Source organism: Bidens hawaiensis, unplaced genomic scaffold, assembly GCF_021521415.1.
Source record: "Bidens hawaiensis isolate Kalapana, Puna unplaced genomic scaffold, B.hawaiensis_p1.1 tig00005195_1, whole genome shotgun sequence".
NCBI lineage: Eukaryota > Viridiplantae > Streptophyta > Magnoliopsida > Asterales > Asteraceae > Bidens > Bidens hawaiensis.
In genome coordinates this window covers 542,893-555,350 of record NW_027491335.1, presented here as the reverse complement: position 1 = coordinate 555,350, position 12,458 = coordinate 542,893, and the positions used below count along the sequence as shown (strand labels likewise).

General features: G+C 33.4%; 1 protein-coding gene across 2 annotated transcripts; it reads right to left on the bottom strand.

The window, feature by feature from the left end:
• Window positions 1-9,786: 9,786 nt before the first annotated feature.
• Window positions 9,787-12,231, bottom strand: LOC143629407 (cyclin-D3-1-like). Of its 2 annotated transcripts, XM_077098690.1 has the most exons (5): window positions 12,025-12,228; window positions 11,653-11,958; window positions 11,369-11,573; window positions 11,159-11,289; window positions 9,787-10,090 (listed from the first exon to the last, which is right to left on the bottom strand). In XM_077098690.1, the coding sequence occupies exons 1-5, from the start codon at window positions 12,070-12,072 to the stop codon at window positions 9,863-9,865; spliced, it is 918 nt and encodes a 305-aa protein (XP_076954805.1). In that variant the 5' UTR covers window positions 12,073-12,228; the 3' UTR covers window positions 9,787-9,862. The 2 variants fall into 2 exon arrangements, with proteins under 2 accessions (XP_076954805.1, XP_076954804.1); XM_077098689.1 differs by having other exon boundaries at window positions 11,653-12,231.
• Window positions 12,232-12,458: the final 227 nt, after the last annotated feature.

The window sequence follows — 12,458 nt, the reverse complement described above, 5'->3', positions numbered from 1 at the left end:
ACCATATGAAGTATCTTTTTAATAATGTACTTTATTATATAAACTAGCTTTAAAACGTGTATGATGTACGGAAAGCTCAGAAGAAACAATTGAACTGTAAAAGTTAAATGGTTAAATTTAAAAAAAACTTATATTTTATCAAATTAAATAGTTTAATAAGTTCAAATTATACTTTTAATGATATATTCATATGAATATGTGGTGTATTCCCACGTAATTTCTTCATAATCATTAAAAAGATGTCACTGATGATTTTAATAGTTGTAATTATATTTTTTAAAGGAATAGCGAATTCTAACAAAATATGAAAAGATGTTTCATTATAAATGATATAAAAAGATATTATCATATATAAAATTAACATGGACTAAAACTTGTTTATGTATTACATATTTGAAAGAGAGAGATAAAATTCAATTGATCCATGGAAGTTGAATGAATAAGTGAGAACAACATTGTTACTCGTTCATAATTTTTTATTGTTTTCGACTTCTTAAAACTATAAATATTGTTCATTAATTTTTATCATATTTATATCCTACGTTGAAAAGTGTTTATAGAGTAAGAAAAAATAGATATGATTTAATAAGAAAAAATAGATATGATTTCATTAAAGATGTAAATAGTTTTTATTATACTGACATAAATACATACATATTTTTAATCTCTATAATTTAGGTAATTAGTTATTTGATTAAATAATGTATTGCTATTTTTACTTACAGTGACATAAACAAGTTTTTATAAATTAACAAAATAGTTTGGACGAGAAACTTTTGACTAAAAGTGAATCTTTAAAGGAATATGTTCCAGATTATTTTATTTTATTAGAATTTGTAAATGAACCCGATCACTGAACATAACTATTACTATTTACTTTAGTATGACTTTCAATAAGTACGATTCCGACGAAGATAAAGTACTTAAGTAAATTGAGAGAGTATAGTTGGAGTGAATATATGAATATTTCATGAAGGTTGAGAAGGTATTTATAGCCGAAGCGTGTGAAAAGGTGATTGAGCCAGCTGTCCCTTTGGAAGATGCTCTTATAACCGCCTAGACGCGTGTCCTCATACGATAGGTTTAATTTATACGTTGCATGTGTATGAATAACAACCTGGACACGTGTCTTCATATGATAGGCTGGTAGATAACCCTAGCCATGTGCACGGTTATAACGGCCTTGCCAGGTGTCCTTTTCTGGTTGGTTGAGGGGTCACGTATTGCTCAAGAAAGCATCTTGTTATATCTTCTAGAATGTTATCGGTTAATAACAGCTGTTCTGGGGCATTACCTCATGGTTATTTACGCGGACGAATGTTCCATCTTGTGGGTGACTTTTGAGGATGCCAGGTTGCTTCCGCATGCCTTGTGAGGGTGTTCCTCCCGCCAATAATTATGCGGGTGGTCCATATGTCCCGCGGGTGTCTTATGAAGGACTTCTGATTGACTCGCGGGTACTAATTAAGGGTATTTAGGTATTTTTGGTAACTTACCTCTATAGACATGAAACAAACAAACATTTGTTGGACCAAATTAACCACATATATTTTCTTTATTTGTATTTTTTTAAAGATTTTATGTCCCCCCAGATTCAATATCTCAAACCTTTTGTCTTTTGACCTCTCGGTATTATTGATTGTGACACTTCATCTTTGCAGCACTTGCAACATGTTTAATGATTACACTACACAATGTTGCATATACTTTGGTAATTGTGACATTCGTCAATTTCGGATCTCGTTTGTATTCGTTTTTGTATTCGTTTATCATGTAAACCGAGCCATTTTGTAAACCAAAGTTTATGATATAATCAAAATGATGGATTTTATGTTACAATATTGTTTTACACTTGTTGGGTCTTGAAAACATTCTTTTTGGTCCTTAAAACTCCTTAAAATGACTTAAACCAAACTTTGGGGACTATTATTGCCATTTACCAAAAACTTGTTTGACCATGTCAACCATCACATGCATCTTTACCCTATTTGTATGAACCATACTCTTACCATTATAAAAGCAAGGCTCCATACACCATTTTTGTTGTTCATCTTCTCCAAAATCTCTCTCAAATCCAAGTATTCATCTTCAACATTTTGTTATTTTGATTTCTTAAGGTCAACTAACTATAGTCTTTCATTTTAACTTGTTTATCTAATATTACTAACACTTGAATATGGTGGTACAACATATATATAATACACACCCCTTGTTTCCTTTATTTGTCACTTCACCGACTCCGGTTGGTTAAGTTTCGAATGTCATAAGGCAAGGCTTCATGGAAGACTTCGTGTTCTTGATATATATACACACACACATAACTTATTATACATATCACTTATGACTAACTTCTAACCCTTTTAGTTTGTTCATCTTATTTACAAGTTCCATGGTGTGGGTTTGTATAAGACTAACCTCGGTTTAACCGAAACTAGTCCAAACCGGAAACCGAACTTTTGTTTACTAGTTTTGTTAAAATAGTTGTTTAAACATGTTTATTGCTAGATTTAAGTTTCAAAAATCATTTTTACAAGTTCTTTGATATTAAGCATATGGAATCCATCTATGAGCTCGTTGGGAGATGGAAATCGAACTAAACCGAAACTTTTGCTTAAAAGACTTGTAGTTAACTTTTTAGTTGTAAAATTTAAGTTTTCTTCATTTATAAACCAATATACAAGTTCTATGATATTTGGGCATGTAGAAACCATCTATGAACTATTTGTGAGATGGAGACCGAACCAAACCGAACTATACCGACTTTTACTCGCTTAAGACACACAAGTGTGTTTTTAGCTGATGTGCAAAACGCGGACTATTAAAAAAAAACCTAACCTAACTTAGACACTCTAGTTTTAAATTTATAAATCTAGACTATCCTAATGCTAGACCACTAGACAGGCAAGTGTACCTATCAACTGTAGTAAAGCCTAACGAAGTCCGGATATCGAACCCACAGAACACTAGCGACACCTAAACTAGACTCTAACTTAACTAAACTTAATTAATTGATTTTTATGTTTTTTTATTAAATATAAAATAAATATGGTAAATAACTACCTAGGCAAGGAATCTCACTAGTCAACTCGTAAACTTTCGGAATTGGATTTATGATTGGTACCGTATTATAAAAATATGAAATTTAAGGAATAACTATAGTAAGCTAGATCACCTCCCGGTCTCACCAACAATACCTAAGAACCATATATATCATGTATGCTCAACGGTTTAATGGTTCGGATCACCTCCCGGTCTCACCTTACCTAACTATGTTAAGGTACCGAAAGATTAAATCACCTCCCGATCTCTCAAATCACAAAACACCCTAAGGCGTAAAGGGGTATTTTTATTGAATTCGGTTATAATTCGGATCTGTAATAATCTAAAGGAATCTAGGGTAACTCACTTCCGTGCAATCACTACTCAAACCCGCAAAAGACCAAAACAGACGACACTCAATTACCTCCCGGTCTCTCAAGTGACAGAATATAAGGTATCTCTAAATTCTCAATTATCGCTCCTATGGAATACGTTAACTATATACCATAAACTAGTTACAAACACACAGTAAGTAACCTAATATGAATCCATACATGAAAGACGTTCACAAGGACACATATGGAACAATAAATTGATAATAAATTAATACCAAATACGCATGTGCATCACAACCAAATAAAATAAAAACTTTACCAAAAAATGAACCAATCAATAATAATCCAAACCTAAAAATAAAACGAGTCTAACAAGTATTCATCCAAACCCAGGCAGTATAAAAGTTTAGCCAACCATAATAATATTCGACGAAACAAAGATTAAACAAGTATTACGGTTCATCGAAAATAATAATAATAGTTGAGCTACTAGCCTGTGAGATTAAATTAATTCCCCTGCCTGTCTGCTTGCTTCTTTAATTCTTTTCCTTTGATTCTGCCGTGACTTAATTGACCAGGTTGCTTGGCTGCTTCTTTGACGTGCTTCCGTTAAACCCCAAAAACGGGGCTGCCCCTCTAATTGCGCCTCCCCCCTTTATATATTTAATAGTTGTAGGGTAAAAGAATTATCATTCCACCGTCATAATTTTTGGGCTGCTAGATCAGTTAATTGTGGGACAGCAATATCACCAATAATTTTGTTTGTGGACTTTAGTTAATATCATTCCATTGTTCTCAAATTCATACATGTGAAATCAAAATTTAGAAAGCAATAATAAGCATCACATTAAACTAATAAATAAAACATTAACGGAGATGTGTAACATGACACTTTCTTTATTTCTTTTCTTTCAAACGTAAAATATTATTTAGCTCATCACGTTGAAAGATTTATAAGACAAAAAATATGCCTTAGATGTCACACATGCACTGATTGCATAAGACGTTTTCTCTTGTCGGTTTCAAGCATGGTAAAAAATGCTCCTTTTCAGCTCAATGTCTCCAGACCCCATTAAACTTACATATGAAACAATTAATAATAATATTCAATAAAGATATGGCTCAAAAATATTTAAAAGTGTAGGAAATATTAATATAAAAATATATATATAATTTAGACCACATCAAATATCTTCACACTTAAACTTTTTTCGTCCCTGAAAAAGTATTTTGCAATGGAATCATAATTCAAGACTAGTATTCAAAACATATATGTTATCTTTTAAGTACAGATAAACGCAAAAACTGCAATTGCCGATATTGTTGTCCACTTAAACCCAGCCACCAACCTATCAAGCCCCCCATTGCATTAAGCGCTTTAAGTTTTAAAAAACACGGCTACACCTACCCCATCTCAGACAAAGAGAGCTAGAAAAACTAGAGTCAAAGCAAACTGGTTCGAAAAACCACCATAAGCCAAAGACTCGTTGATGGTACTAAGTAGATGCACTCGGTGAAATTTGATTGATGAATGGTCATGTGAAGGCCGTACGAGCATACCCTAAATATTATTGGACTTTGTTCTATATATTCCCTAAAAAAAATATTTATTGACTAAAAACCTTCGAGCCCCAATAGTGTATCCTCAGAGTCACTATCCCATTGGTAACACGTAAACTCTAAGTCTCGTCTAGTATGTGCAACTTTGGCCTCTTTTTCTATTTTTGAGAATGCTTCTTTGGAATTTTTCAATACATAACTTTCTCATGGTCATTTGCTTTTCGGACCAATTTTTTGGAATACTCATAACTTTCATAACATACTTTTTTTTTTCTTTTTTCATTTTTTTTATTTTTTTTTCAATCTTTTTTTTATATCACCCTAAATTATATAACTATTTTCTAAGCTCGTAAAAAGATGGACATGTGGTAGTGTGATGATTTGAGTGCATCTAAGTCTTACCATCTCAAAGTTTTTAGATTATGGTAATCCTCCCTAAGCATCGAAATTCGGTTTCACCGTTTTTCAAATTATTATATATATAAAATTTGCTAAAGAGGACTATCAAAGCTAGTTGGGCCTACCGACACATCCTAAGTTTAGTGCGTTATCTTTTATTTAATCTCATATATAATAGTAGTTTTAAAAACCAATCTCAAATTTTTCTATCATTTTCCATTATTTGTAAAAATTTTCGTTAAAATTTCGGGACATTTTTCGAATATTTTTTTTACCCTTTTTCATTATTAATATATATATATATATATATATATAATATAAAAACGTCAGTTTCCCATCCCCACACTTAAATGTCACATTGTCCTCAATGAGACAGGAAAAAGACAAAAATTAAAGCACATTTAAATATAAGTAAAGTGGAACAGACTCCCCTGGTAAATATGACGATATTGCCTTGCGAGTCGTGTCCCATGCTCTCCTATTCGAACGAAAACCTCAGACTCCAATGCTCTCTACCAAGCAGTCACTTACGAACGAAAGCGACAATCAATAAGTAAGTAGCCTTCCCACACTTGAATCAAACCATGTATCATCAAACTTCCACAGCAATCCTGGACCAACCTGAAAGCAAACCAAGAAACAGCCAGCACAAGAAAGGAAGAAAAACCCAAAACAAAAATAAAAGTAAAACAAAAACATTCAACCGGGTTGCCTCCCGGGAAGCGCTAAGTTTACAGGAGAGTCTTCAGCCGGACTCGCTCCCGAAATTTCAATCAGGAGGCTTTTCTTTAATCCAACCCCAGTCTAACCCGTTTAGTTCCACCCTTTCAATATATTTAAACAAATAGCACATAGTGAAACTTAAAAGCATTTTAAAACATTCAAACGGGTCGGACCACCAATATTTAAACTTACCTGGACCAAACCTAATACGTGACATATAATGAGGAAAATGGTTATTCTTACATTTCAGTGTTGCCCTATAACTCTTAATGTACCATTTTTGAACCCTCAAAATGTGTTGATCCAAGCACTTCCGCTCCCTCTTCTGTGGCTTTGTCGATTTCGGTGGCGATCCACTATCTAGTTCCTTCACAGACTTGCTAACCTTCATATGATGTGACGACTCAAGTACCACCATATTCTGATCGTCCTCCTTTGTCACTTCCTCTTCATTTTCTTCCTTTTCTTCTCCATTGTTGGCTTCCCCATGATTAGTGTTTCTAAATATATAAGATCGCCAACAGGGTCAAATTCTGCATGTTCGTCAAAATCTGGTAAACCCACTAACTCATCACCAAACTCATCCTCCCAAGATGGTGCATGCTCCTTCTCTTCGTCATCTTCCATATGGTCAAGTGGCCCCACAACGACATCTTCACTCGAATTCGTGTAATCAGGTAGCTCCAACTCCATCTCTTCTATCACGCCCTCATCATCATTATTCCAGAATTCATCATCTGTTTCATAGACGGCTTCCTGCTCCTTGTAAGAAAAACCCTCATTTTGAATTCTAGCACTTATCTCATCTAACCAAATAAAATAAAAACTTTACCAAAACATGAACCAATCAATAATAATCCAAACCTAAAAATAAAACGAGTCTAACAAGTATTCATCCAAACCCAGACAGTATAAAAGTTTAGCCAACCATAATAATATTCGACGAAACAAAGATTAAACAAGTATTACGGTTCATCGAAAATAATAATAATAGTTGAGCTACTAGCATGTGAGCTTAAATTAATACTCCTGCCTGCCTGCTTGCTTCTTTAATTCTTTTCCTTTGATTCTGCCGTGACTTAATTGACCAGGTTGCTTGGCTGCTTCTTTAACGTGCTTCCGTTAAACCCCAAAAAGGGGGCTGCCCCTCTAATTGCGTCTCCCCCCTTTATATATTTAATAGTTGTAGAGTAAAAGAATTCTCATTCCATCGTCATAATTTTTGGGCTGCTAGATCAGTTAATTGTGGGACAGCAATATCACCAATAATTTCGTTCGTGGACTTTAGTTAATGTCATTCCATTGTTCTCAAATTCATACCTGTGCAATCAAAATTTAGAAAGCAATAATAAGCATCACACTAAACTAATAAATAAAACATTACCGAAGATGTGTAACATGACACTTTCTTTATTCCTTTTCTTTCAAACGTAAAATATTATTTAGCTCATCACGTTGAAAGATTTATAAGACAAAAAATATGCCTTAGATGTCACACATGCACTGATTGCATAAGACGTTTTCTCTTGTCGGTTTCAAGCATGGTAAAAAATGCTCCTTTTCAGCTCAATGTCTCCAGACCCCATTAAACTTACATATGAACCAATTAATAATAATATTCAATAAAGACATGGCTCAAAAATATTTAAAAGTGTAGGAAATATTAATATAAAAATATATGTAATTTAGACCACATCATTAGCTATCAAGACTTGTATATTTCTTTAAAAATTATTTACAAACTGATTTTAATTATTTTCTTAAGTACTTGGAATTGTTGGATCCAACTTGATCTCATCACATAGTTTGGACCGACAAAACCGAACACTCGCTTAACGTGCGTTGTTAGTTCTAAACAATAGATCTACATACTTGGTTAAGTGTTAGTATATTTTAATGAGTTATCTCATAACAATTAATATGTTGGAAAGTTGACTTTGGGTTTGACCATTTGTCAAGACCCGAATCGACAACCCGAATACTCGTTAAAAACCCGTTTTTGTATCTTTGTCCCAAAGGAACTTGCATTTTAGCATTTTTCCCACCTTGTTACTTAACATTGGTTAAGTAAATATTAAGGTTAGATACTTTAACCCGGTTTCGAGCAAACTTACATATTTAAAGGATTGTTATTATAAATTCTTAAATAGTTACATTTTAAACCTTGAACTTTAATTGTTTACTTTTTGCAACAATTATTTTATTTAAAGATCTTCAAGACAACCATTCTAAATCCAAGATTTTATTGTCATTTAGGCCTTGCTCGTTAAACTTCATCCATCCGGTTGTTCATCTTTAACCGATCAAGTTTTATACTTGAACGTGAGTAACTTCATACCCCGTTTTCTATCTTTTGTTTTGGGGTGACATTTCATACTTATTCAAATCAAATGCTTTATACTTGAGTCTTAAACCACAAACTTTGTTGTATACTTTACTTGAATAATTGCTCGATTTGGTGTTCTATGCTTATATGCCTACGTGTTTATCGCTTTCGGTTGGTGGAATCTATAAATCCTAGACTACTTGGCATCCCCTTGTAGCAAGGCGTCGTTAACGTAATGCAATTAACGATATTCTATTAAATCCTAGACTACTTGGCAATCCCTTGTAGCTCGGTGGCGCTAACGTAATTCTATTAGCGATTGTCAATTTATCCAAGTTTATAACTATTATTTATGGTTTTGTATACTAGTTTTGTGGCTTTTCATACTATATATCTATTGTTCAAACTTATGAATTGCTCACCAACCTTTGTGTTGACAACTTTATTTTATGAAATGTTACAGGTTTGCATCTAGGTTGATTATGGAGTTCGGTGAAGAAAATGACACAAATACCGTTAGGATATTAGCAAAAATGAACAATATTTGATTTGCTATATTTTGCTATATTTTGTTGTATTTGACTTATGAATATTTGGTTATGTGACATTTTCGATGTTGTGAAATGAAATAAGTTTGTTAAATATTGTCGCTTTAAATAGTGTCATGCGCTTATGGGCAATCGTTACACCTCGGCATGTTCCGCCGCCTTTGGTCGGGGTGTGACAGTAATACAAGTCGACCTGCTTTTTATTATTCTTGTGATTATTAGCGAAGGTGGCTGAGAAGGCGTCGGTGGAGATGACTAAGTGGCGGTGCTGGGGTGACATCAACGACAACGATGATAGAGATGGAGGCGACAATGGTGGTAGTGACGTGCAAGTTGTAGCGAGAAGGATGGAGGTGGTGTCATAGTTGTAAAAATCCTGAGTATACATTGATTAACCATTATTTAATCCAAAAATTAGTCAAAAATAAAAAGTTTAGATATAAAATTTGTTAGGTATATGCATATTTAAAAAATCATATATAAATTTACCATTTAATTAATCCATATAATTCCCGATTAATAGCTATTACCTACCACACCGTCTGACTAGCGTTTAAAGAGTTCTAAAACACTGGATGGGGGTGATAGTGTTGCGGACAACATCAATTATGTTGTGGAGAGGAACAATTGTCATATATGGTGTTAACTATTTGAACCCTTTTAAATTAACAAGTTCTTATGATAGTTGTCCATGTCCGTTATAAGTATTAAATTTACTTACTTTGTGATTTAAGATTAACCAAAATATATCCATTCTTTTGAAGAGCGTTATTGTTTTCATCTATATTAAAAGCAAAGCTCATACCATATCTTTGATGATCATCCATGGGTAGTCATATTAGGTACTCAAACTCAACAAGACATGAATTTAGCAAAATTTATCTCTTAATAAACTTGAAAAGGCTACTAATTACCACCACACTATGCACATTTCAAGGAATAGATGCAATGTCAGCGCGCGTTTCGCAACTTAGCGATCCATGACCAAACTTTTGTTGTATGATCCCCATTTTCTTGATTGGAGGTTGACTATGATAATGATGCGATGATGACGATGACGACATGATGGTTTCATCATCATCAAGCTTTCGCTTTTTAAGGTTAAAGGAACTTAAATGTGATGCCTCCATAATCATCTCATTGCACTCCTTTACTTTCTCCTGCGCAACACAACATCTACAAGTTTAATATTCTTCAACATGACCAACGTACACGTCCAAATGTATGAAGTACACGTACACTTTTCCTCAAACAGGCAAACCCCATAACGCGGAACAGTGATGCTAAATTTTCTTCAACCAAGCTTAGATATGAATTATTATGACAATTTCTTTTAAAAACATTATAGTAATAGCTTTACTATTGATTGCCTTTTTAGTTTTAATTTAGAACATATAATAATAATAATAATAATAATAATAATAATAATAAAAATAAAAGAAAGAAGATATATTTAAAAAAAAATACTTAAATAGACGTTTAGCAATTCTATATTTCTATGTTTTAATAATTTTAGTTCTAACTTAAAAAAATACTAGTTATTTTTTAGTAATGTGTAACTGATTAATATATTCAGTTCTAATGTCGTACTCCTGAAAAGTTTTAGACCACCCGTAGCGGACGCCAGAGCCGCATAGGTCCTTTAACGTCCGGTCTGCCAAACCAAAAATACTTCCCAGAATACATGTGCCAAAATGCAAACAGCCCCCTTGGATGCCAATCGGGTAACGGGCTAATTAAGCGGCTTAATATTATAGCGCCATAATCAATTTCAACTAATCAAAAATGACTCATTCACATTTTTATATATTTAATGAAGATTAAATAATAATTATTCTTTAAGTCAAACCGTTACGCGTTTTTAGTGAAAAGTTAGTAAAAGTCCTCATGCCCGTGTGTCGAGACGTTTTTCGACTTTTAGTTACAGTTATAAGTTTCAAATTTTTTCCTGAATTATCTTGCAATGCCATACGTGATTCTTCTTTATTAAAAGTTAATAAAAAGGAAAAAATAATAAAAAAAGGTTTATATAGCGGTGCAACCATGGTCAAAGACATGGCTCAGTTATCCAAAGATAGGAATCCTTTAGTGCTCAATAAATGTTGTACCGTATGCAGATAAAGTTGTCCTCAATCCAGTAAACACACACACACACACACACACACACCAAATAAAAAGATCATAAAGCGTGGGTACCTAGTACACACTACAAAGGACAAGAGACAAACCTTAGTGGTTTTGAGTACTTCCAGAAGCTGATTCTGATAGTCAACACAGTTGAAAAAGTCAACTTGTTCTATAACATGAAGCATTGCAGCTGTGGCCAATACCGATGGCTGATAACCCACAAATCTTGAATCTTTAATACAAACAAAAACATCATAAGTTGTTTCTTAAAAAAAAGATTACATTTCAACTTTTTAAGTGAAAAAAATTACCAGAAACCAAGAATAGAACAAGATCTTCACATTTCTTGATGAAATCCTTATGAAGATGAGTCTTTAATCCAAGTCTTCTGACAATATGATCAAGAAATGAGATTGGTGTAACTGGGTTCATCTTCCATTCCAGTTTTGACATCATTAAAAGCTCCATTTTTTGTATGTTTTTAGGCTCAAACAAGTAATTATTTGTGTCTTCCACCTGCAAGAACACAAAACCCTAATTAGGGTACAAGTTTTTAAGCATGAGGTACAAACTTATGTCAAGAAACTTAACCTACTTGAAGATCTAAGAGAGATGGGACATGTGTTTCTTGAAGTTTGGCAGCTAGTGAAAGTGAAGTAACAGCAATGAGTTGGATCATCCGTGGCTTATCTTGCTGGAAGTGAAGAGTTGAAAGAAACCTGTCGAGATAATTAATGGCCAGAATGGAAGTGAGATGTGTGAATCCAAAGTGGGATTTGACTTTTAGGATCCAGTCAACAGCATCTTTGCGAGCAAGTAAAAGTGAGGGGTCATGGGACCATGGATGGAGTGTAATTTTTAATTGTTCTTTGGTGAAAAGATGCACAAGTTCTTCATCTTCCCAGAAGAAATCTTGGTGGTGATGTTCATGTTGATGATGATGCATCCATGGATGATCTTGCTCTTCACAGAAGAAGAGTGTGTCCAAGAAAGATGAAGGTGAAGAAATGGCCATGGATGGATGGATTAGAGAGAAGAGAAAGTGGTAGTTGTGTGCAGGCAGTTATCCATTGGTTCTTAATTCTCTTTGTCTCTCTCTTTCTCTTGTATCCATCCAAAAAGAAGGAAGACTACTTCTACTTCTTGAAAACATAAAAGAAAAGGTTGAGATTTTTTGAGACAGGAAGTCACGGTTGTTTCTAATATATATATACACACACACGTACTTGGACCAATTTTGATTCATTTATATTTAATTACGTTCATTTATGATGATACATTGTATGAATCATCTACTTCCGGTTTATATTTGTTCGTTTGTGTTTATGTTACCGTGTTCATTTATACTCGTTTATGTTTTTTCATATATGTTCGTTTACTTTTGTTCATTTATGTTCATGA